At 48.9% G+C, this 26,290-nt stretch overlaps 1 protein-coding gene across 10 annotated transcripts in view; it reads left to right on the forward strand.

The window, feature by feature from the left end:
* CACNA1C (calcium voltage-gated channel subunit alpha1 C) overlaps positions 1-26,290 on the forward strand; it is a 641,635-nt gene that overhangs the window by 549,736 nt on the left and 65,609 nt on the right. For 5 of the 10 annotated variants that reach the window (XM_059403906.1, XM_059403903.1, XM_059403905.1 and 2 more), the window contains one exon: positions 17,322-17,405. In XM_059403906.1, the coding sequence (XP_059259889.1) occupies positions 17,322-17,405 (84 nt within the window). Of the gene's footprint in view, positions 1-16,637; positions 16,722-17,321; positions 17,406-26,290 lie in introns of all 10 variants that reach the window. The other 5 variants (XM_059403901.1, XM_059403902.1, XM_059403904.1 and 2 more) reach the window with 2 other exon arrangements.

Genomic DNA, 26,290 nt, shown 5'->3' on the forward strand with positions numbered 1-26,290 from the left:
AACACAGATCAACAGGAGACAAAAAGGAAGTGTCTTTGTCCATATACTCCATTTTCATTCAAATTCTTACTTGTCCTGGGGTTAATTGGGACAGGGGGAGTGCTCCTTGGCTGTTGGACCCATATTCATTTAACAAGATGTCTATCCTTTTCTTTGAATTAAAATTCAACTAACATTTCTGAATAACTTACCATGTGATACACATACCTCATTGCACATAATCCTCAAAACACCCTCATAACACAGGTTTTAGCTTCCTCATGTTAGGGAAGAGGGAAGTGAATCTCAGAGCAATTAAGTGTAATATTAATTACACCATTATTAAGTGGCAGAACTGGGAATAGAATCTGACTTTATAGTCAATATAATTTCCACCATGCCAAGCTGTTAGCAAGCATCTTCCATGTCAAGTGTACTGCTGGGTGCTTTTCAGAAAGAGGGAAACAACCTGTGAGGGACTTCAAGATAAAACAGACAATATCCTTACAATGCCGATTCCTTCTCTTAAAGAATGCCTGGGGATCTTGGCTAATTTTCAGAGAATAAGACTCCTAGTAAAAGTCATTTGGTGATAATAATGGTGTTTTCTACCTCCTCCAGGGCACTAAATATACTTTTTACACTTTCCCTTCCAAACCCAGTCCCATTCAGGGGCATAAATTTTGTCCTGACCTGAAGAAGACCACTAAATCCCCTAGTCACCTTCCATAGGGCCCATGGGATCTTTGCTTACCTCTGGTCCTGTTCTAGGCCCCGTGGCCCAGCAGTACTGACAGGTTCACAGCCCACAGCAACACGAGCGGTGAGGCTGGGAATGCAAGATCATTGCCAAGTTGAGGTTCAGTCGCAGATGACAGCTTTTGTAGGGAAACTGGCATCACTTTCACCTAGTTTCATGAGACATATGGTTTAAATATTTCAAAGCCTTGAGTCATTCCACAGTTGACTCAGATGTGTCTCTGATGATGTCTGATGTCTGCAGAGTCCTGCAGTGGACTTTGTGAATTATTCCTCATGACTACAGAAGACATATTAGGCAGACCTGGCCTAAGAAGCAAATAAAATTGATCCTTATAGGGGCCTCAGCCTGAAAAACCCCCTTACCTAAGTCCTGCAGATCAAGGAGTAAGCCATTTCCTAGGAATTAGCTAGCTGTGGTGGTCTAAACCATAAAGTGACTCCCAGCTTCCTCAATCCCTAGTTTTCTGTTATGATAGGATGGAGTAAAATAAGAAAGACTTTTCCCAAAAAAGTAAGAGAACCATCCTGGGGCTGTTTTCATTTCACACATGCCAGGGTCAATCTGTGGTGTAAAAAGAAAGGAAAATGGATAATTTCTGTGAATATCTCTTAAAAGACTTCCTGGCAACAGAGGAGTTAGGGTCACTGGACCTGTATAGCCAAAGAGGGTTGACCGGTTGGGACTTGAGGAGAACGGGGTGCCCAGGTTTCACATTAAGCTATGTTCTTCATTTAGGGAATGGACTCCAGGAAAAACATCTTCCAACATTTCAGGCAGAAAATCAAACCAGAAATGACTTGAAGTCCTGGTAGAACTATCTGGCTGGGTGTGGCCCAAGCACTAGTGACTTCTGAAATATAGAACAGCTTTCATATCTCACCATTAACTGAGATTCTGTTCAGCACCTTTTATTCACTGGCATGATTCTGTATACATGCAATGAATCAGCCTGCACTTGTCAGCATTAGTTGTTAAAGGACAGTTAGGCAGCAAAGATGCAGAAGGCAGGAAGTTCTTAGTGCTGGACTTTTCTTCTCTATCCTTTCAGTCTCTGTGATTGGTTGGTTGGTCGGTCAGTTAGCTGGTCACTTTGTACCTTGTTTCATTCTTTCATTGTGTTCATAGTGATTAATGTTGCCAAGTTCTTCATTTCTGTTCTCCTCACCACACCTTGGAAAATGAATTTACTCAAGTAAATCCCTGCCTTAAATCCAACTGCCCTACTCCTTAAGTTGATGCTCTATTCCAAACACACCAAAAATTATGGGTAAGAATAAACCAGTTTAGGGGGCACCTGGGTGGCTCAGTGGATTAAAGCCTCTGCCTTCGGCTCAGGTCATGATCTCAGGGTCCTGAGATCGAGCCCCACATCAGGCTCTCTGCTCAGCAGGGAGCCTGCTTCCTCCTCTCTCTCTGCCTACTTGTGATCTCTCTCTGTCAAATAAATACATAAAATCTTAAAAAAAAAAAAAAAAAAAAGAATAAACCAGTTTAGTGCAATTCAGTCCCCCACTAAAACATCAGGGATCTATGGGGATGTCTGAAGAGAATGCAGTAGGTAGTAGTACTATTGATTTTAACACCTATAGCAAGCCAGAGGAGATCCCTCCCCTAGAGTAGGAGACACTGAATGGTATCTGGGTCCTACATGATTGTGTTGGTCAGCATGGGAAAGTCCTGGTGAGAATTGTCTGGAGGTAACTAGATACCTGGGTTGTTTTCCTATAGGGAATTGGAATGCATCAGCAAAGATGAAAAAAATTTAAGATATACTTTATGACAAGCACTGAAAAATATGTAATGCCTAGGAATAAATCTAACAAAAAATGTCATCTCTACAGAGAAAACTATAAAATTTCATAGAAAGGAACTAAAGAAAACTAAGTAAGTTGAGAAATATATTCTGTTCATGAATTGGAAACTCAATATACAAACATGTCATTTCTTTCCAAACCAATCCATAGATTCTGTATAATCCCAGTGAAAGCTCCAGATTGGACTTTACCCAAGGTGAAAATGGCAGGGGAAAGGGAAGCCACCACGACACCCTGTCTGGCTTGACAGGCTGACCCTGGGTGGTCCCACAGCTTCAGCCCACTTGGGCAGCTGTGACATCACCATGGAGAGAAGGGCTAGAACCTGGTTTCAGAAGCAGGGCCAGGCACAGACACTCCACTGCTAACTACAGGTCTTAGTAACAGAAGGGCTGATAATGTCACTTTGTTGCCTGGGATTTGCTGCTGACAATGACTCAGCAAGAACAATGAGGAGAGGAGGAGGGAGAGGAGGGGCTCCAGGCTTGTCCTCCTCAAGTCCATTTGCCAGGAAGGTAGGAGGCCCTCCCAGTGAAAGGGTCCTGACTCCTCTGCTCCCTAGAAACTTTCGCATGGGTCATGGAGGGATGAAGAAGCAGGTCTGCTGTTGCAGAGAGGTATCTCTTGCCCCGTGGCTGCTGTCCACTCCGTATCTCCCTGAGGGGATGACCCTGGAGGGAATTTGGCCCTGGCAGCTCCCTGTGATCAAACCCTTGGCCTCCCCTTTCAGCTTTTCCCAGCCTGAGAATAGTCCAGAAAGATGAACAGAACCAAAGTAAAATCACTCATTGACCTTTCTGGCACCCCAGGCTTCTGGAATAAAAGCAGCTGAAGCCTTGGGACTTACTTTCATCTTGCAGGACAAATTAGGGCCCAAGGGCATTTCAAACCTAAGGGATGAAATGAAGCCTCTGGACCAGCTCTGTCTAACAGAACTTCCTGCAATGTTCCATACACACTGTCTACAATACAGTCACTCGAAATGTGGTAGTACAGCCAAGGATTGGTTTTTCAAATATATTTAATTAATTTAAAATTATATAGCCGAATGTGGCCGCAGCTGCGCTATTGGGCAACACAGCCCTAGACACTGGTTCTTTCCCATAATTTTCCCATAATATTCCCAGCTTCTGCTGTCCTCTGTCTGTCTTGGTTTCTCCAGCCCAGCTGCTCTGGCTTCATGAAGCCAGATGGTTTACCTCACCCTCCCTATTCTCTCTCCAGCTGTTAATTTTCTTCCAGAAATTGACTCATCATGGTGGAAGTCCTCTTGACAGGGTAAGACAGTCTCTTGCTCTGGGATCCCACACTATGGATTTTCTCCTGATTTGGCCAGCCCTTGCTGTCATCCCTGGACTTCCTCAGTCCTTGTCAGCTGCAGGTGCTAGGCTCTTTCCTTATGGATCCTGTCCCACCTGGGTTCTGAGCTCAGGAAGGCCCTACGGAAGGCGGAGAAAGTGCTCTGGCAGGTGCTATCTGGTATTAGTCTGCTGCTGGGAGTCGAATATAAGGTGTGTCCCTGGTGATCCCTGGGGCACCCAGCTACGCTTTTTCCCAGTCCACTGGGCTCCAGCCTAAGTTTCCTGATGGTGTTTTAGTGCCCCAGTGAAACTGAAATCTGACAGCCCTAAACCCCTCCCTGGTTCTTTCACATCCCAGTTGCTGGATAGAGACTTGCTGCCCTCCCTAGCTGGGCCCTGCCTGGCCTCCTCACCCTGCCGCTGGTTTCTACTGCTACACTCCTTGTATCTGTGTGGGGCTGTTGTGACTCCTGTGCCCTGCCCCCGACATGGAGAACTTGGCCAACATTTCATAGTGTGAGCTGACAGTGGGACAGTAATTCAGCGGTCATCATAGTGTCTCTGCTCTGGGGGCATTTTTGTAACCTCTGATTCCTTTCCGGAAAGAGGACATGAGGACAGGGAAGCCTTGACTGCTTCTTGGAGGGTAGAGAAGCAGAAAAAGGGTGAGGCTGGAGGCAATGGCTGACATTGACAAAGAATGGAGCTCCTGCTTTCCTCAGTCTGTTGTCCCGAGGAGTCCCTCAATGGCCCTATGCACACTTTGCTTGGCTTGGAGCAAGGGATGAGTCATAAATAGAAGTAAGACTGGTTAATGAGATGCTCTGATAACCAGAGCTGTTCAGGACCATGGAGGTCAAATGCTTGTCAGGCATCTCCCCATTGCCCAGGCCTGGGCACGGCCTTACTGTGGTCCCACCCGCGCAAGCGGCCACTAGGCTGTGAGAAGGAAGGGGCAGGAGGTTCTCCGGCAGGAGGTTCTCCAGTGGCCCTCTTCCTGACCAGCACTGTGCAGGGCCTGAGCCAGAGTCAGCACGCTCTGCATCTTGCAAATATACAAGCCTGAGAGAGGGTACTGCTAACCTTGGACTTCCCACGCACAAAGGTGGCCTTCCTCTTACTGCCAATGGTGACTGTACGGTGCAAGGGATCCCATGGCCTCCAGTGGTCCCCAGAACAATCTTGTCTCTGCATATTCTGTTGTTCTTACTAGTGAGTCTTCTCCTGGGAAGGGTTGTGGACCCTGACACGGGTGACCACAGGCCCTGCCAAAATGAGGAGTGTTTGGGAGATATCCTAAGGGCATGACCAAGATGGAGCTAATTTCTTTTCACTGGGCTTGTTGCAGAGGGGATAGACGCAGGCTAGGTTAGGGTTCTAGGTTCACATATGGACAGGCAGAGGGAAAGCTGGAATGGGGAAGTGGATGGCTGGGAAGTATTCAGTGAGGACACTTGCAAACAGACTCTGAAGTCCAATTTCTCAATCTACTCTGGCAGTATCCATGCCTAGAAGTTTCTTTCCTTAAAGATCCAGCAGCTAGGGATGCCTGGGTGGCTTAGTCAGTTAAGCACATCTGCCTTTGGCTCAGATCATGATCCCAAGTCCTGGGATAAAGTCCTGCATCGGGCCCCTTGATCAGTGAGGAGTCTATTTCTCCCTCTGCCTGCTGCTCCCTCTGCCCCTCTCCACTGCTTGTGCATGTTCTCTCTCTCTCTTGCTCTCTGTCTGACCAAAAAAAAAAAAAAAAATCCAGCTTCTTGTTTCCCTTTGGCAAATAGCTTTCCACATACTGCCTGAAGACATCCTAAGTCTCCCCACTGAGCAAAGAGCTTGATGCAGGACTCGATCCCAGGACCCCAGGATCATGACCTGAATCCGAAGATAGACACCTAACCGACTGAGCCACCCAGGTGCCCCTACACTAGATTTTCTCCATTCACTACCTCAATCAGTCTGTGAGGGAAGCATGATGGTGTTTAGGAAACGGAAGGTGAGAGAAAAGCTAAGTCATGTGTCCAAGATGGCAGAGCTAGGTTTTGGTTGTTGTTTGGGAGGATCTTAATGCAGGTGTAGGTGATTCCAAGCTCTCTCCACTATCCCCTCATTGACACAACAAATATGAACAAGCTGAGGTGTTGTTGTGTACCTAGCGGGTCCTCAGCAAGTGTTCACGTTCTTCCTTAGAAGCAAATCAGAGACAAAATGAAAGCAAGCCTTTCTCAAGGAACAAGTCTCTATAAACTGACACAGTCTCTCCGTTCCCGTGTCCTTCCGCCTCCTCTGAGGCCCTTTAACTCCCTTTCCCCCTCACTCACCCATTCTGTCCTTGGCTCCTTGTTTCCCTGCATTGGTCTGGACCTTCTGGATTTCCCTTCCAAGCCCGAAGTGCCAGGTGCTTTCAGGAGAGGAGACAGTCATCTGATAGGTGACTACAGCTGAGAGCCTGCATATTAATGTGTGTGCATACACGCTTACACACGCACAGACAGATGCATTTGAAATGGGAAGACTTGCAAGACGTGGAGACAAAAATTAGATCGCCAAATTCCTGGAAGGCAGGAACAGTTTCACAGGCATGTCTGTGTCCCCTGAGAGGCATTCGGTGAAAATTTAATGCATGCATGCCAGCATGCATGATGGAAATTATGAAACTGGAAAACAAGGAAAAGAGAGTCCGAATAGTCATATCAGAAAACACCATTAAGATCATTGATCTTCCCTCAATGAGGAAATCTCTAAGCCTTCCTCCTTTTTGCCGTAAGAGATTTCTTCAGGCAGCTATGCTGGGAATCCTTCTTTACATTGTACTGAAAGGTGCCCAGATGTAATTTCTACAGTAGTACTGCTTTTTCCATCTTTTTTTCCTATAAATGTTTGTTGAGCACCTCGGTGATGATGTCGAGACATGGTACCATATCGCAGGGCTCACAGGGTAATGTAGAGACAAAGGGGTTACGGAACAGGGCAAGTGCTGTGCTGGGGGAGATGGGCCACCACAGGGACAGCATGACTGGGTGAGAGAGACACCTGTTTCAGATAAGGTAGTCAGGAAGTTACCTAGTAAACTGAGGCCCAGAGGTTGAATGGAGCTGGGAGAGCCTTTCAGGCCCAAGGGAGAGCAAAGGACCTGAGGCAGGGGCAAGTTTAGCTTATTTTGGAAACTGAGAGCAGTGAGCAAGAGGAGGGTTCAGAAGACACAGGCCCTTGGGAACCTGGAAGGGGTGGGGCTTTACGCCGACAGCCCTCAGAATCTACACCACACAGAGCAGGGCCTCAGGCGGGAAATTATAGCATCAGATTCATGTTTTTGAACCAGCACACCAATGGCCTCAAGAAGAAGACATACTGGTACAGGCCAAGAGCGGAAGCAGTTAGGAGTCTGCTCCTGGACATGAGGTGACAGCCACAGAGGACACGTGGAGGTGGGCAGGTTCGCAACATCATCCAATGGTGAAGACGGTGTGGAAAAGGAGTCAGGGATGGTCAGGATAGTCTTTTAGCAAGACTCCCTCTTACCCACCTTCATATCCCTCCAGATGCTAACACAGCAGCACTGGTGCCTCTCAGGTACTCTGGAAATGTCACCTGAATAAGAGCAAACCACAGACAGCATCCCCTGGGGAAACGGAGGAACACGGTTTCCTTCCCCAGAGAAATGACTCCAGCCTCTCTACCAGCTTTAACATCCTATGAGGAAACCCCCTTCATTCCTCACCCTCCCCAGGTCAGCCCCAAGAACTTGCTGGAGAGGGAAGCAGAAATGGAAAGCGAAGGGAGTGGCTGCTGATGGCTGCCATCTGGAGTGGCGATCGGCAGGACACAGCCACCTAAACTAGGGAGCTCCTGCCTTCAGTGTAATTAGACAGGTTTCTTTTGTGCAGGACCCAGAGCTAGTCATGCCTGATGCCCTCTGAGATGGCCCTGAATAAAGGCTGGGAGATTCGACCCTTGCAGCTTTTTTAGAGGACTGAAGCCTTGTCTTGTCTCACTGAAGAGCCAATTACCATCTCCCAGCACTAGCAGCCCACAAAACATGGCTTTGGAAATCTAGAGAGGCCCCACATAGACCCAGGACGACAGGGCTGGCATGGAGGGGAGAGTGGGCAGGGTGCAGCCATGGATGTGCGAGGTCCTGCGGTGCCTGGGGCAGGGCCACCCACAGGAGACCTGGCCTGTGGGTGCTGGGAGTGAGGAAACCCCATGGGCAGGTCCTGTTCAGGGGCCTGTTAAAGGTCAAGGTTCAAATTAAACTACAAGTATGAATGGCTCTTAGATTGAATGACTTTCTATTTCCACACCAACCTGGAAAATTCAGCTTTAAAAAACCCCAAGAGCAAGCAATAGTTCCTTTTAAGAGTTCTATAGAAACTTAGACATCCTTTTAGGCTAGTGGGCTTTGATCCTTATAGAACCAAAGTTCCCTTTGTGTAACAAATACTCTGTAATATCACCTTAATTTTCCTTTAAGAAAATCAGAGGAAACTTAAAGCTTTATGCATATAAGATTCACATCTATACACACAATGTCATATTTTTAAATATTATATATAAATGTAATATAATGCTTATATATATATATATTTTTTTTACACAGGGTATGTGTGTATATTTCTATGTATATAAAATCTCTGAATTTTAATGTAATGGGAAAGTCTGTAGTTAGTAGAAGAATTAATCACACATAAAAAATAGAGGTTAATGAAACAATGAAAGAGCAAGATTATGAGACCTTGGAATAAAAACTTAAGTTATAACCGCCAGGCCTTATTTGCTTGTGGCACCCTGCATGTCCCCCAAAAGTCATACAGGACACGCCACACGCCACAGTGCATTGGGCAGAACTGTCCCATGCCTACCATGAAATTTAGCATCCTTGGCCCACCCATGCATTACTAAATGCCAGTTTTGCCCACCCTGAATCTTAGCGGTGCCCCCGAAGGTTCCTGAACACCCCCCAGAGGGCAGTGCATGCCCCAGAGTGAGAACCAATTCTTGGGCTAAAGTAGGACTTCATTCAACCTCTTATTTATTTCTTGAAACATTTGAAATCTGTTTATCCAAATTATTAAGAAACCAGTGTCTCCCATCAGCAGGGGAACCCCTCAACCCAGAAAATCACCACATATGTACGTTTCATTCAAAGGAATAGAAAGGGAAGGAGAAGGAAGAAGGCGGTGACATGTAACACCACACCCCCCAGCCCCACCTCCTGGCTGCCAGCGGCAGCAGAGTCAAGAGGCACCTGCTGTGTGGGGTGTAGCTCCTGCCAGCTGCTTAGCAGTCTGATTGGTGAGTTGGCATTACCCTGATTATTATTTATTTGTGGAATGTCCACGGGGTACCTGATGCCGAACAGTGCACGCAGACTGGCACAAATGGGCTTTGTCAGGGAGGGGCCTCCCCACCGTGGCTCTCATATCCAGGGATTTGCATATTGCTGCAACATTGTGACAGGTTTCTTTCCTGCCTGACGCCTGAGAGCTTGGAAGTCACTATGAATGATAAAAAAATAATTATATGACTTGCAGAAAGCCTTTGTGTGGGAAGGGTGGTATTAGCTATTACATTTAATTATTTAATGTGGAAAATTATTCACACTGTGTAAAGAAGCCCAGAGGAAAGTACGCTGTGGTTCCTTTCTCCAACCCTACCTCTGAGAAGGAAACCAAGCCTGGGAGGGGAAGAGGGATCCCCAGACCCGTGGGGGCTTGGGGTCACCGCTATAGAGGAGGGGGTCTTGCAGGAAGGCCACCAGCAAGGCCAGGAGAGGCAGTCTTCCATGGAGCGCTCCAACAGTCCCCAGCAACCAGCAGGCACTGTTGTCCTCCCAAAGCCCTCAAGGGCTGCACAGTGATTGTTCCTGTTAGGCAGAGAAGGAAGACCTGGCCGGCGGGGGAGGGGAGGTGCTATGGAAACTCACCTGCACAACTCCAGGCACATCTCTGGAAGCGAACACAGGAGCTCAGTGCATTCCCATTTTGTTCACTAAAGTGGATGCAGGTACAGCCTCTCACAACTGCAGGGGGGCCATAAGTGCCCCTTCACTAAGGAGGGCTCAGCCCGGGTTAGGTCAGGAAGGACATGGAGGGGACCGGTCAGATCTGGGTTTAGAGTGCTTTCCCAGCTGGGCCGGAGGAGAGAAGATTCAAGGCAGAGGGCACAGAGCTGTCACAGGTCTGAGTTTAGCCCTGGAGCAGAGTGGTGGGACGGCTCCTCCCGGTTCACCCACTCCCAGGGCTGTCTGCTCTCCGCCTTCCCGTCTCCCACGGAGAGCGTCCGTGGTGTTTCCACGGGACGCATCCATTCAGTGCCCTGGTCCTGGAGGGGACCTTTGCAGAAAGCAGCTCAAGAGCAGCAGGAAGCAGCTACCAGGATCCTGCCACCTACCCCCGTGCACACTGAGGCACAGAAAGAACCTTCTGAGGTCCCCAGAGGGAGCTTAGCCAATAACCCCCGTTTTTATCTCCTCCCAGGGGAGAAGGATGCCAGAGTCAGATCTGTTCAATCTTGTTCAATCCCAGGTACCTAGTGAGTGCTCATTGTGTATTGGTGAGAGAAAGAAATGAAAGAGGGCCTTTTAAATGTTCCTGGGGAGGAAAATCTTAATTAAAAAAAAAATGAAGTAGAAGGTGTCCAGTTCCAAGTGCATATTCCTCTGGCAGCCCCATCACCGCCACCCACCTGGGGCCTTGTCTCCCCAGGGGTGTGGACTCAGGCCCTCACCCTGGCCGGCAGCCTGCTCCTGCCCCTCGTGTCTGCTGTACGCCTGTTCTCAGTGCAGCCTGAGACTCCGGGAGCCCCTGAGTGACCATGTCACAGGGGAGAAACTGACAGTGGAAGACAGAAGCCTCACTCCCACCCAGGCTGCCGGGAGGCTGGAGCAGCTGTGTGCTCTCGTCATGACTTCTCCATTAGATGCCACTAATCTCCATGATTACTATTATGTCTAAATGACATCCTAACGTAATACAATTCCTATTATCTCTGCTTGGTGTCAGTTACCATTGTGTTCCATGAGATTCCATGAGATCTATTCTTGCCCCCTCCACTGAGCTGCCAGCTGCACTCAGCACCTCTCCCTGGTTCATTCCCTCTCCCCCCACATCTTGGTCCCACCACCTGGACCCCAGGAGAGACCAGGGTTTCCAAGGAACTGGACACTGCCTCCCCGGCCACACCAACCGCCTCTGCTTAGCCTCTTGCCTCATGTGCCTTCTCTCAACTCCTTGTTCACTCAAGCAGGGGCTCTTGTTCTCCTTCAGGGAACGCCCCCCCCGCCACCCCAGGTTGAGGATGAGCTATGGTGGGTCCCTCCCTTGCATTCTAGGCCCTGCCTCTATCAGGTGTCCTGACCCTTCCTCCAGCTTTGTGTGGATTCCCTGCTTTCCCCTGCAATGCCATGCGCCCGCCTCTGGCGCTCTGCATCCTGCCCACCTCCTCTCAAGCTTCCTTCCACTCCTTTCTCCTTCTCCCTGTCTCCCACCATCTGCATGGCTTTTCCTAACTCCTCCTTCCCTCCTTCGCTCTGCTTCTGCCTTCTACCTTTCATGACCTTCCCCAACCCTGCCCTTCTCGCCTTTTGCTTCTTGCATGACTCCTCAGTCCCTTTGGTTCTTTGGCATCTCTGCGTCCTGCCGTTGGCTTTTCCCTCCCTCTGAGACTCCTCCTTCCTGGCCTTTCTCTGTCTCCATTCCAGCACTTCTACCTCTCCTCTCGGCTCAGGCCTCTCACGTTGACACTGAGCCTGGCAACACTATCTGGGGCTCCAGGTCCCTGGAAATAAACACCCCCAGACAGACAGAAAGTCCAGGTCAGCCTCCCCATTGGGGCCAAGCAAGCTTCCTTATCACCTCCTCCGGGTCCTTTTGCTTTACCATCAGAGGTAGATTCTGAAGATGGGCAGGGAGAAAGAGAGAAGAGGACCAAAAAAAAAAAAAAAAAAAAACCACAAGTGATGGCAGCAAAACAAGTCTTGACCTCAAAATCCCCTCGAACACACAGTGTACTCCCAGGTGCGCGGGTTTTCCTGCAATTCATTCTCACCGCCTACCTGTATTGTCTCTGAGATCACAGAGGAGGCCTCTGGGCTGGGCAGGAGAGGAGCTGAGGACCCAGAATGCAAGGGCAAAGGCACTTGTCTCTAACCTCTCCCCAGGATCAGAGGTGGGACCAGGCCCGCTTGGCAGCCCACTCCTGTCCTCCTGGCCCTCCAGGCAGAAGGAGGGGGACCTGGTTCTCCCCCAGTGGTAAGTGTGGTTTCTCAGAACCTGGCAGTTAACTGTCCACAGGACCCTGCCTCTGACAAAATTTAGCCATGACAACATGCAAACTGTCATCAGTCTCAAAGTAGTACCAGCCAGATTTCCTTCAAGAGTCTCAAGACAGGCACACTACTCACTAGTGACTCAAGATGGATAGAAAAGGCCCTAGATGCTGGCGAAAGGTAAGCTCAGGATTCCAGAACCTTCAACTCTTCCCTCCTTATTCCACACACCTGGGCTTTGCCTGCCCTTCCACTCAGTGTCACCCCCAAATGGAATGTGTGCTTAACTGGGAGAGAGGTAGATAACTCGTGTAAACCCCAACAGTCATCCAGACTCATTTACAGCTTACTTCAGGCCAGGCAAGTGCTTTACATGTGTTGTCTCATGTAATCCCCATTGTAACCCTATAGTTCTCCCATTTTACAGGTGGGGAAACTGAGGCACAAAGAGGTGAAGTTATTTGCTCAAGAATACCCAGCTTATTAGTGCCAGAAGTAAAATTTGAACTGACAACCCACTTCCAGAGACCGTGCTCTTAATACTGCCTCTTTCAACTTGGAATAGCTTCAATGATGGAGGGGAATCAGGGCACAGAGAATCCAAAAGAGAGGAAAATCCACAATTCCTGTGCATTCAAAACGTATAACATGGGGTGTTGTGGCAATTTTCCCTTCTAATAATGATTTGCTAAAGTTACGATCAGTTTTGTCTACATGTTCTCAACCTACTTCAGCCAGTGAGTGGAGGATCGGCAGCACCAAGGAGAATGGATCAGACGGAGGGTCTAAGTAACTGCTGATCATGGTGGGGGGAGGCACTCATCAGCCTGAATGTGTGCACGCAAGAGCGTCCCCAGGAAAGCCAGAGAAGAGGCCCATCTTCTGAATTCATCCCCAGAGGCTGGGAATTTGAAAGGGGGAAAGCCCATTAAATCTGCAGGACTTAAGGATGTCAAGGGAAAACCCTTTCATCCCCCAAACACCATACCTTCTGGGTGATCAGCCCTGCTTGACTCTGGGGAGCTGGACATTAAGAGGTTTGGTTCACCATTTCAAGGAGGGCAAGGAAAACCCTTTCCCTAATCATGACTTCTACCCTACCATTTGGGACCTCATCACCAGAGGATAGGTGTAACTGACTCTAGGTCAAACTGATTTCATAAGAGAAAAAGCCTATGATTTGTTTCTACCCTCCTTCTTCCATTACATACCCCAAATCTGTATTACCTGTGGTTTCCAGCAAATGAGGTAGGCAAAAACGGGGTGTGTGTGTGTGTGAGAGAGAGAGAGTGAGCGCACACTAAGCTCTTATACTCCAGAGAGTGCAGGGGAAAAAATATTCTTCCAGGCCCTGCCCACTTAGGGATTTGACAAGGTGTCTAAATGGCGAGCACCTTATTGTGAATGGGATGGGAGGAAGGACCGTTGAGAGTGGGAGGAGGAGGCGGATGGAGGAAACAAAGAGCTGAAGCTGGGTCTGAAACTGTCTTCATGGTCCAGCTTGGAGAATTGATGGCATTGTGGGACAGAGAAAACGGAAAGATGGGCGGATGGGTCAGGGTAAAAATCTGCCTCTTAAAGGGATCCTGCCACCTGCCCCCCCTCAGCATGCTCCCTCACCCCTACATTCCCGCTATGTGCAAATCTCCCCAGGCAGAGTCCAATAAGGCAACAGGTTGGTCTCTGCAGCCAGTGGAGGCCCTAGCACTGGGCCGACCAGGTAGCTTGCCTGGACCAAAAGCCTCACCAGCACAGCCTGGTGAGGGCAAGAGCGAGGCACAAGGCTTTCGTCTTGAGAGAGCCCAACCCATGGGAGCCTGCCATGGAAGGTTGGGAGAGGCCCATGACCAAGGAGGAGTGGACTAGTGTGTGTTTTCCCTCCATCTGCACATACACAAAGAATTCCCAGAGAAAGGGTGATGAGCGATGCCCAACTGGGAGGTTGGCAGGGTCCCTTTTGGTATCTGCCTTTCCCTGGTGCTCAGCAGTTGACTAACCTGTGTGTTTATCCTGGCCTTTGCCCTACTCTCCTCCTGCCTCCCCTTTTTCTCCTCTCTCAGAGGCGTTGCCGACCAGGCCGGCTTCCCCATTTTGTTTCAGGTCTCTGACGAAGGAGAAGACTCCAACTCAACTTCCTTTCCTGAGCGCTGAGCCTTCCCCCTCCCTGTCTCTCCTCTTGCCCGCACACCCGAGTAACGTTTTGTTACCACATTTTCTAGGCTAGATGCTGAACGTTCCTGGACTCTGCTCTGGCTGCTGTTTCTCTTCTTTCTCTTCCTTGATTCTGCCTCCCCTTCCCTTCTGAAATAGCTCTCCCCACAAAGACAGTCTTCCCATCGAAAGAGACTACCCCAGTATTTTCCAAACTCTCATTCTAAAACGTATGCATATTTGTAGCTCCCTTGGAGTCCTTCTTATTTACCTCCCTTCCTTAAAAATCAGCCTTCTCCATCTGCCCTGTGAATAACATCTAAGAACCTGAGAGGGAATTGGTTATTTCCTGCTCATAGCTTGTGACTTAGACGGGAGAGAACAGTCTCCCTCTGCCTCCAGGGCTCTAGTATATTCAGAAATGATTCTGGGAAGTCAACAAGAAAGCCATGATTTCCAGTTGACCCTCACCTGACCCATGCCCTGGCCAACCTCTGCTTCTCCAGAGTCTGGCTGTCCAGAGTCTCCACCGTGGCGTTTCTGTTTTCTTTTGGCAGAAATGCCTGGGAACAGAGAGGCCCCTTTCCCTGTGACCTGACCTCCCATACTAAGAATAACAGCCCTAGGACAGCATGTCTTTGCGATCCCTCTGGAAAGAGGGCATGACTGGGAAGTGGGGAAGTTAAGGGAGCTAGATAGAGCCAGGAGGAAATGGAAGAACACGGGCTCGTGGCTCTTGTGAGTAAAAAAATTAAAAGGGAGAGTTGGCAGCCTTCAAACACTAGGGAAAGAAGTCTGGGAAACTCCCAAAGGACCCTCCATGCTTTCATACCCACTCCCCAGCCTCCAGAATCCCATCTCCTGGAAGCCCCAATGAGTGGCTCAGAGAATAGGAAAATGTGCTGGTCTTGCTGAACAAATGTGCTCCAGCCCTGTCTGGTCTCCTTTGCAGAATATTTCCTGAAAAAGTGAAGAAGCAAATGCACTTTTTTAAAGAAGACAAGTAACTTTAGCTAGGTCCTTTTCTTTCTACTCCTGGGGAATATGACTGTCCTGTTCCCAGGGTCACCTGAACTGTGAGCCTATACTCCTGTGTGGCCACAGGGCAGTGTTCTCTAGACTCCCACACCTCTCAGAGAGGCATATGGTCCAGACCCAAGATACCTGTCCACTCTGTGAAGGGTCCACCTTCCCGGGACTCCTGGAATCCTCTAGGAAATCTGGGACAGCCTTTTCCTTGGTCGACCAGTTGTCCAAGACCTCAGAAAAGTACTTCAAAAGCATTTCTTCCTTTCTCCAAATATGGTGGAACACAAGTGAAGTCCAAGTATACAGGGTGAAGTGGTGAAGTTAGGACACAAGTCTTAGCCCCTCAGTGCCATGGCACGACTGCTTCTACTCCCTTCTTGCAAAGTCTATGTCCCCATATCCTCTACCCAGTCTCCCCTATCAATCCAGTTCTCAGATTTGATAATTTCATTCCCTTTGAGTGATATTTGCATGTCATCAGGGACTCTACACCAAACTAGTAGACGTTAGGAAAGAACCTAAGGGAGGTGCATAGTCTATGCCCCCAAAAGCACTGCCTGACATGACTGAGCTGTAAGATTTACCTGGACTCTGTCTCCTTTCAGTTCATAAAACCTCTGCCAGGACAGCACTGTCCCTGGAAACACCAGGGCATGGCCAGTGCTAGAACAGTGGAGACCATTGATTCTAACTGCAAAGAGTCCAGCATAGATAGTATTGTTTTAATGATGCAGTCCTCTCATTATTCCCAAGCTTTAGATGCGTTACCACTGAGCCCAGATGACCTGGCCACCCTTCGGGACCACACTGCTGTGGTTTTCAGGTCTTTGGAATTCCCAGACCATCCCTAGGACCACATCCCACTCACCTTGGGGTGGGGGAGGGGTGTTACACACCTGTGTCCCTCCCTACCTCCAGAATGGCCCTTCTGATGGAGGAGAGCCAGGGGCATAGGAGGCGCTGAGTGGGCATTGAGAAGAGAGTCCATCCGTGTCCCTGCACTACTGTGACTGGCACTGCCTGCCCCCCCCATGCCCACCCCTGCCCCCCACTGTGGGAAGCAGAAAGAGACTTTTTGCAGGAGGGTGGCGTGGTGGGATGGATCTGGAGGAAGGGGGGCCAGGTGACCCAGAGAGGGCGGGGCAGGAGGGTTGGACCAACCGCCTCCCGGCCACCCGCTTCCCTCTTGGGCTCCTGGCTACAATACGGGCGTTCACGACTCCAGCAACAGCACTGAGGTGCCCGGATGGTGATTCTGATGGTGATGTTGCTCTGTTCTTGTCTGTCTAATATTCCTTTTTAATCCCCATCCTGCCTGCCCCTCCCTTATGTAGGGTTACTTTAGTGATCCCTGGAATGTTTTTGACTTCCTCATCGTAATTGGCAGCATAATTGACGTCATTCTCAGTGAAACTAATGTGAGTATGACTCTGCCCTCCCCAGGAAGCCTCCTCCTTCCTCCTCTGCCTCCTCTCTTTCCCCTTTCTCTCACTCTCTCTCTCTACCTCCTTTTATTTGTTTGGTTTTTTAATTTCCTGTTTTTACCCCCCTCCAGTCATGCTTTTTATTGAACCTGCCGTCGTCTGTGGGGGAAAAAAAGTGGGAGCTTCTCCTCCTTTTTTTCTCGCTTGGCCCAGCTCTGCCCCGTGGCGCTGGGCCCAGGGGCCCGGAGCTGAATGGAGGAGGGGCAGGTGAGGGGGGCTGCCCGGCCCCCTCCCCGGGCGGCCTCAGCCCAGTGGATCCTTGGTACTAACCCAGCTTTTGTCAGGCCTCTCCGCCCTGTGAGAACCAGGTTGCCCAGGTTTGAGCCGCCAGAACTGTAGAGTGGTAAGAGAGTATTTAATATGCCCACATAACCTCTTTCTTTTCTCATTTTTTTTTCTCTTCTCTCCTTTCTTTCATGCTTTTTTTTTTCATTTTTTTCCTCTTCCTTTTTGTTTTGTTTTTCTCCTTTGTTGTTGGTTTTTTTTTTTTCTCTTCTCTCTCTCTCTTTTCCTCGGCTTCTCTGCCCCATGCAGCACTATTTCTGTGATGCATGGAATACATTTGACGCCTTGATTGTTGTGGGTAGCATTGTTGATATAGCAATCACCGAGGTAAACGTAAGTACATGGCGTCCGTCCCTAACTGTCCGTGCCTGCTCTAACACTCATTTGTCTTTTCCCGGGTTCATTTTTTTTTTTTTCTTCATTTTATGTTTTCCTCCCCACCTCCTTATTTTCATTTTGTTCATTTTATTTGTTTGTTCAAATTGGTTTAAAGGATTTTTTTTTTCTCCTTGTCCCTTTATTTTGAATTTTTCTGGTTTTTGTTTTTGCTTTGTTTTGTATTTTTAACTTTTGGAACGAGTTAAGCCTCCCTTTTCCTTTTATGTTCTGATTGCTGCCTCTTTTCTCTCTCCCATTCCACTCAGCCTGGCATGACTCACACTGTATAGAAGGAAGCAGCGAGGGGAGCCAGAGAGTGCCAGAATGAGGGGACAGTCACAACTTCTGGGCCACGGCTGAGGCAGGGACCCCAACCTCCCCTGGCCCCCACCTTCACCTTCAAACTGCTCCTTACCCTGTCTTCCCTTCACCCCCATGGCTTCCTGGAAAGGAGCTCTCTCCTGGTGGACCACCGAACCTGAGGCGTCTCTGGGGTGGCCAGAGAACCAGAGCGCTGGGCGGCCCACCTGGAGGTCTTCTCGGGGGCAGGGGCCTTGCCTCCCCACTCGCTGTGGAAGCGGCCTCTGGATGAGCAGCTCACTCCCACATGGAGCTACCCAGAGAACGGACTCTCGCACCCACCCCGTTCTCTCCCTGCTCTCCAAGCCCCTCATGACCCCACCCCTGGCTCCCTGGCCTCAGACAGAACCCCAGCGCCTGGCCCAGGGCCTCCTGCCATCTTCTCCCAAGCTGTCTCCTCCTATACAGTTCCTTCCAGTCCCTGCACATGTCTTTTTGTTACCTGGCATGTTGAAACCTTCTCTCTTTATCTATAGGGAGCCCTCTGGCAGTTAGTCTTTAACATGTGTTGTTTAATTTTTTCATTGTTACTATTTTTCCTTAATTAAGAGACTTGGTAATGTTTGCACAAACCTCTGATGCGCTGAACCATTGAATAACAGCACGGAGCAGACGCTGTAGGGTTTTGATCTAAGATGTTTGAATCTACCCTACCAACCGCAACCCCCCCCCCCCCCACTGCATCCTTACCGTCCCCCTGCCAGCTCCCTATTTCTCTCCCAATCATTTGAACTGACATGTTATCTTATCCGCCTGATTCCCCTGACTGGAAGCCCCTCTGCCCCCCACTTCCAGCACGTGGGCATTGGAAGGAGCCTGTTGCACTTTCCCTCCCTCCCCCTCCCATCGGCCTCTCACACCTGCCCTGCTCACCCTCACCCTATACCTGCTCACCCTATAGATTTGATGGCCCCTCTGTCTCTGAGATCCCCCTGGGTTGTCTTTGTCTCATGGTGTGTGTGTGTGCGTGCATGCGTGCATGTGTATACACACTGTCCCTTGACTTCTCCCAGAAAAACATTAGATCATTAAAAAAAAAAAGTCTACCTTCCTCCTCATGCTCTGCACCATCCCTCCCCCCAAGGCCCATCCCCCTCACCTCACCAATCTGGGCACCCTCTGAGCCTTACAAGTGTCCGTCAGGTTCTACTGACGGTGCTACAGGGCCAGGAGTCATCCCTGCATTTCTAAAGGTCAATGCTTTTGTGCTTGCTCGGAGCTCCGCCCGTGCACTGCTCTCAACTGAGGGAGCGTGTGGGATGGGGGATAGGGAAGAACAGAGGGTACAGGTCCATACAGGTCCGGACTAGGAGCCCTGTGGCAGGAAGATGCAGAAAGGTGACAGCAAGCTGTTCCCCTCAATACAGTCCCGAGTTTGTGAGGGGGTCTTTTGTGGTTCTCGCCGTTGGCAAGGCCTGTACCACTCAACCTGCCATTTTCTCCCAAACTATTGCTTTTCTTAAGTGAAAAACAAAGCAAAAAGAAAGAAAGTGACCAGGGTATAAGATTTCTACTGAAAGAGTGGCTATGTGGGGTCTCAAGGGGGTATGCAGGGCAAGAAAGGAGGTTGAAGTCATCCTGCAGATCCTTATGTTTGCGTAATGATTTTCTACTTACAATTCACCTGCGCATATGTGTGTCTCAGGTAACTCTTACCTGCCCTGTGAATTTAACAGGCAAGAATTATCATCCCCAGCTTGCTGACCCTAAAGATACTGATGGAGAGATTTAAGTGCCTTTCTGAGCCACACAGCTAGAACTCAGACCTCCTGCTATAGCCCATTCACTTTGCCCTTGACCACAGTCCCTGTCTCTTCAGTCCAAGATGCCTGTAACAAACACATACATCTCACATAACCCCCTCAACGGTACTCCCCCCAGCCAGGATTCGATCTGCCCTTAGGTCCTGTCACTTATATTTCCAGTAACCATACAGGTTCTTTTCCCATTTTCAAAGCAAAAAATTATGTACCAGACCGCCTTAGAGTTCTAATAGCTCAAGCTCCTCCAGCCTCCCTCGACACCTCGCTGGGATACTCCTCACTCCTCCAGGCTGAGGGATTTGTTAAAAGTCATACTGAAGGCTTGTCTGGGGATGAAATGGGGACAGTGCGTGTGCTGGAGGGCAAGAGGAGGTGTCCCAAGACCCACCCCCAGCACAATGATTGGCTTCTGAACCAAGAGAATAACCATAATGTCACCCACATCCCGAAGGCAGTGTGGGAGAGGAAGTCAGAACTTCTTCCCGGAGAAGTTAGCGAAATGGTGAAGACTTGGTTTCCTCATCTGTCAAAGGAATGTGATGATTTTTCCTGCAGTGTGTTTGGAGACCGAAATAACAGCATCTATTTTAAAACTCTGTGGAACTGCAAAGCACTACTCAGTGGGAGAGACTGTGGCTCCCAAGTGTGGCACCCAAGCAAAGGACATTTCTTCCAAAAGCCCTCCTAGAAGAGCTGGGAGGGTCCTCACTTTCCCGGATATGGTTAGACTCTGGAGTGTGGCCGACAGGTTCAGCCAGATGAAAGTAAGCACCGAGTATGTGCCCAACCCAAGTCTCAAGAGGCCCACGCCAAGAGCACAGGCCCGGCGCAACCCTGCCCTCAGGGGCAGCCAGTATGGTGGATGACAAACAAAGGAGCAGTGATGCCTAGTCTCAGAAGCAGGTCCCTCCACCACGTGGCTCTGCCTTCAGGTCACTAGCAGCTTCTGGGTCTAGACGCTCTCTGGTATGAGGAAGTTCACAGTGCCAGGGTGGTTTCCCAGGGTGCTGCTCTAGGCCTTCCCAGAACATTCTAGTCAGACTGTCATCATCACAAGATATCCATTCCCAGACATATGTTCTATTTGGCAGGAACCCACACTTTCAGCGTCAGAGGAATCCATGAGGGCTTTTCACCTGTCACTCATCATCTTTGACTCTTTTAAGACTATAGAAATCAACTCTCGTTTCCCTCACCAAATCCCAAATTTACTCCCAACTGCCCTCAAACTGTCCCCGCAATTTATACTCTTGTCCTCGCAAATGCCTTCTCTTCCCTCCTTGCCTTCACCAGTAGGCTGTGGCACCCCCTCCCTCTCAGGAAACGGGTTCTCCACCCATCCCAGGCCATCCCACTGCATTTACGGTCTCACCTTCTGTGTGTGTCAGGCACTATCTCAGGCACCTAGGATACATCGGTGGCAAAATGAAAGCCCGTTCCTCATGAGCTGGCATTCCAGGGTAGAGGGAAGAAGCAGACGATGAGCCATACATCTAGAAAATAGGAATATCATACAGTGGGCTAAATGATGATCAGTGCTTCAGAAGAAATTATGTCACGTTAGAGGAATCAGAGGTAGCGGGGACAGGGAAGGCAGGTGCAGTGTCCAGTAAGATGGGCTTTCCTGAGGAGGGGACATGGCACGGAGCAAAGGTGTGAAGGCGATGAGGAGCTGCGTGCAGATATCCGGGAGAGGAGCTTGGGGGCAGAAGCAGCTGCCACGGTGGCTGGAGCACACAGAGCAGGGGCCCAGGGAGAGGGGACTGGACAAGGGACAGGATTCTGGCTTTTATACTGAGCAAGAAGGGAAGACACCAGTGCCTTTGAGAAGAGCAGTACCACAGTCTGACGCATTTCTAAAGGACCACCTTTCTGCGTCTAGACGTCAGGGGTGGAAGCTGGAACAGCACTCAGAAGGCAAACGCAGGAACCCAGATGGGAGGCGAGGGGAGCTGGCCACAGAGCAGGAGCACTGGAAGTGGTACCAAATGGTCAGATTCTCAATCTGTTGTGAAAATAGAACAGTATCTCCTGACAGACTGGATGTGGGTGTGGGCAGAAGAGGCATCCAGGATGGCTCGGGGGGCCTCATCCACGAATGTCAGAGATGAGGACATGGAAAGCCAAGGGCAGGAAACAACTCGCTCATTCTCACAGCTTGTTAATAGCAAGGCCAACCAAGAATCTGGCCGCGGACTCCCCATCAGGTGCGTTAGTGTAGGTGATGTAACCAGACATTGTCTATATATATGACAATGGTCGGTGTGGCCAAAGCTGGCTCTAAAGGAGATTAAATCAAGACTGGTGGCCTCAGGCTAAGCTGGGTGGGGTGGGGCAGACTTGATCCTTGACACCTCTTTACACCTCTGTTTCCCTTTGTTGGATCCCTTCTTCTGTTGCTCATGGATCTCCTTCCATGACCCCTTCCCACTTTCAGCACCACCCCCAGCCCCACAACAAAACTCATGCGACCATGGCACCTGTTTCCAATGTACTAATTCTTACTAGGGTGGTAGTGGCTAAGTTAGCTACCCTTCCAAAAAGAAGCGTTGCCCTTAAAGAGAAGGCAGTAATGCTCAACCTAAAGACTGGAGATCTGGGACATCTGGTGTGTCTAATGTAAGACTTTCGGGAACATGACACCTGAGTGAGAGAGTCTCTACTCCCCATCCTCCAGCTGCTCTACAAAGGCAGTTTTCTACTCTGCTTGGAAATAAAGCCGGCCTCTGGAGATTTAGCAGTGTGTCTGACTATGAGCAGTCTAGCTGGCAATGCAGGAGTCATTTCGAAAGCTCCCAGACCTCTGCAAGGCGAGGCAAGTCTTACTGTGTGGGCGACCAACCACAGAGCACTGTGAGGTCAGCTGCGATAAGAAGTCAGGCCTGATAAAGTGGCCTGGTAGACAAGCTTTTCCAAAGCTGTGACATTGAGAAGTGCCCTGCAGGCTTGACCTGAGAGGTCCATGGGAACCTCTCTTTGTCTGGACATCCTGGTTGGGGTTCTTAATTCAGCCTATGTTGGATCACCTGAGTGGTTAGTTGACCCCATTATGACCCAGCAAGACTCATCTGCCTTCTGCCTCCTTCACTTTCTCTTTTCCTCTAATTTTCTTCCCTTTCCTTCCCTATTCTCATCTTTTCTGTCCACACACAGCCCTCTCCTTTCCCTTAAAATAGAAGAGTGGAAGGAAGCTGTCACAATACTCCCTTGGTTTGGCCAGACAGCCATCTGGGCCTAGCCAGTGTCTGTTGCTTTAGTTCCCACAGGCTAGCAAGCTACTGTCAGTGTGGTTGCCAGAAAGCTGCAAGCAAAGGGACCTAGAAAATTCCATGAGCTGGTAGAGAATATGAGAGATCTATGCCCCAGGTGGGTTCAAAAATGCCCACGAATACCACCAGAAGGTATAGCCTGCACCATTTACTCTTTCTATTTAGTGTGTCTTTTCTTTTAGCCATACTCTTGTTCTATGTCCCCCTTTCTTCTCTATCCTTCTGGGCTTCTCTGTTCTCTCTCTCTCTCTCTCCCTCTCCCTTTCTCTCTCAAAGAGAGTTCATTGATGTTGTTATTGTTGCTGACAAAGTGATTTCGTTCATTTATTCTTCATGGGTTCCTTCTGTTTGTCATTTGAGTGAAGGATACTGATTGTCCTCGCCAAGGGAAGATAAAACTACCTTGACAATTTCATCACTCTTGTTTAGTATGAATTATTGGCAGGTAATAACACCTGGGGAGCCATCAGGCTCCAGGTGACTAACACAGTGACCCTTGAGGCTAACCATGTGAGTTAGCCACTGGGCAGCTAATAACAGTGGTCACCACTGTCCACCTTCTGCAGTCTAGCCCACAGAGACTGGAGGAGCAAGAGTGAGCCAAGAACCAGCAACCCCCATCCTCTGTACCTCTCCACCAGTTCCCTTGGGGCCAAAGACCTTAAAGGAAGTTCCAAAGAGGCATTTCAACTGTGTGTCTGTAACCACAAAGATTCAAGAAGGGCCCTTTTCCTTCTGACTAGAATTTTACTATGGGAAACAGATGCAAGCCAGGAGGTCTCCAACATGGTAGACAGGTGGACAACGGAAAAGAGAGGCTGTTCTTTCCACTGCCTCATCTTTGGGCTCTCTCTCATTTTTCCCCGCCCTTTTCTGTGCAGTGTTTCTGCCTCCCTTGTAATCCCCCTTCTTTCCTTTTCCTTAGAACCCCTCCTCCACAGATCTCCAAAGACCAAAGACCTCCTCCACAGACCAAAATGGAAATTCTATCTAAGAACTGCTTTCAACTACCTATAATTCCTTCCTTTAAGGACTCTGAAGGCCATTGCCTTCTACCCTCAGCTTAAATTTGAAATCTGAAAGCCATTGCCATCTACCCTCATCTTCTGTGTATCCGAGTTGACCTGTGCTTATTTAAGCTTTGCGTGTCCCTAGCAAAGAAGTTCTTCATGCAACTTCAGAGGATTTCCAGTTTTAAAATATATTTTACTTTGGCCTTCTTAAAATTCTCTCCCCTGCTGCCATCTCTGGTGGCTCTAAGATTCAGCATCTCCCACCTCCTCCACATCTATAGGGCCACAGTTTAGTTCCTGGTTGGAAGAGGAGATAAAAGGATAATGAAGACCTCCCCATCTTAACCTACATTTGACCTACACTTCCTGACCATGAAGGTGGCGTCAATGTCTCTTGAAGCCCCTGACCCCTGCCTCTCTTCATGTGTACCAGACTGATAATCATCCTCCCAACTTAGATAACTGGACTTTCACTAACAAAACCCCAACCTCTCAGCCTTCCACCATCCCACGACAGTCTTGTAACTGAACCAGACTTCCTGTCTTGCAGATCAAACTGAGATGAGATTAGAGGCAGTGAATGCATAGAATGGAGTTTGGGGAGTAGGGAGGGATGCCAGCTGGACCCAGATCTTCATGTGGTCTAAAATGGAATTTATATTTGGTCTACTCCCTAAGTTCTGGACAAGTGTACTTTAAAAAAAAAATCAACAGCTCTGTAGCAGGGCAGCTACTTACATGCTCCTGTGACATTGCTTTTGACCATGTTCCAGAGGAATGTAGAATTTCAGTGACTCTAATATTATGCCCATTGTCTCAATGGCACCAATGGATTGTGCAGACCTGCTCTGTGGGGCTTGTTCATGACCTAGCCAAGAGCCAGCCTTCCCTGCAGGGATTCAGAAGGTAACCTGCATTTAATATCCTAGAAGACAGCTTGGTTGAATATTACAGCCTAGATATCTACTACTTAGCCTTTAATCCCTAGTAATCCTTGCCTCATGGCTATGTGAAAGAAAGAGGAGGGAGGGAAAAAGGAAGGAAGGAAGGAAGGAAGGAAGGTAGGTAAGGTCTCCTTTTTATATGGTTAAGAGCTATTTTCAACAATCTTTTAGTTCACCAGAGACTGTGCAATGTTAACAACTGGGAAAATCCCCTCCTCCATCCCCTCTCTTCATCAGCCTCCGATGCTTCCTGAGTTTCATCCTTCAGTGTCTTATGCATGGTCTAAAGATGGTCCCCAATGAAAAGGAGCAGTGAGGACATTCCAGAAATTAAGACTTCATCCACTGAGTGATAACTTTTAATTTGATCCTGTACTTAATTCAGAAAGACAATTTTCCAGACAATATTTCCTATTAGCTGCCCAATGCCACTCATGTTGTCATTGCCAGTTATACCAAACCTAGGTAATCTGTGTAAGTATAGAGAAGTAAGGTAACTGGGTTATCTTATTCAATCTGCCCCTTAGCCTGTTAGCTGGAACCACTAGCCAGGACTCATTCTGAAAATGTTCCGCCTCTGCCTCACCTTATTTCATTTATGCCAATTACAAAAACAAATTAATTGCCCAATATCTTTAAACCCCTTGGAAACTGCTAGATCATTAGAACAGAAAGATGAAATCATTGACTGCTCAGTGCCTACCAATACTGGGTAGAACACCATAGGAAGACTTGGCCAGAATGTTCAAAGTAGGTAAGCAGCTCTGCTGGCTCCCTCAGTAGTAGTAGTAGTAGTAGTAGTATGGGTTGGGTCCCCAGGCTCAGGGGCATGAGTCTTCAGGGAATCTTTCTGCCCTTCTGCCCCAGGAGAACCACAGATAGGGAAACTATAAGCTACCTCAGGGGGACTGAGAACAAATCTGAGAAAGGGTCACAGGTGAAGGGTGTGAGTACTCTGGTCTACCAGCCATTTCTGAATTTAGTTCAAAAAGTAGAAGCGGCACTAGGTGGTCGTTCAAGACAGGCTACCAGGGAATCCCAGAGAGTGGCAGATAGCACAAACATGGCTCTGGGCTAAAGGTGCAGATGCCCAGACCCAGTGGGTCCATTCTCCCCCTCTGGCTCACCAAGGGATTCCACTTGCTTCCGGGCAGGATACCAGAGACTGGAATGACTGCACAAGAGCATCTAGGAAATGTCCTTAGGGGGTTGGCAGTGTGTCAGAAGACTGTGGCTTCTCTGAGGGCGAGGGCTCTACGTTATGCTTTTTCCTATCGTTTCCACTTAGAAATCACCCAGTGGTTGCTTTCTGATTTTATTATGAATGGTTAGTTATTTTTGAGATCATGGATCTTATGAACATTGTTCTTCAAATATAAACAGGCCTACATGAGACATTGATAAATACTGCTATAGCAGGTCAAAAGTGCCCTCTGAATAGCATAGCTTAAGGCCCAAGAAAGAAAGTAGTCTGTGACTCTCCAGATTCTC

Source organism: Mustela nigripes, chromosome 6 (genome assembly GCF_022355385.1).
Source record: "Mustela nigripes isolate SB6536 chromosome 6, MUSNIG.SB6536, whole genome shotgun sequence".
Lineage (NCBI taxonomy): Eukaryota > Metazoa > Chordata > Mammalia > Carnivora > Mustelidae > Mustela > Mustela nigripes.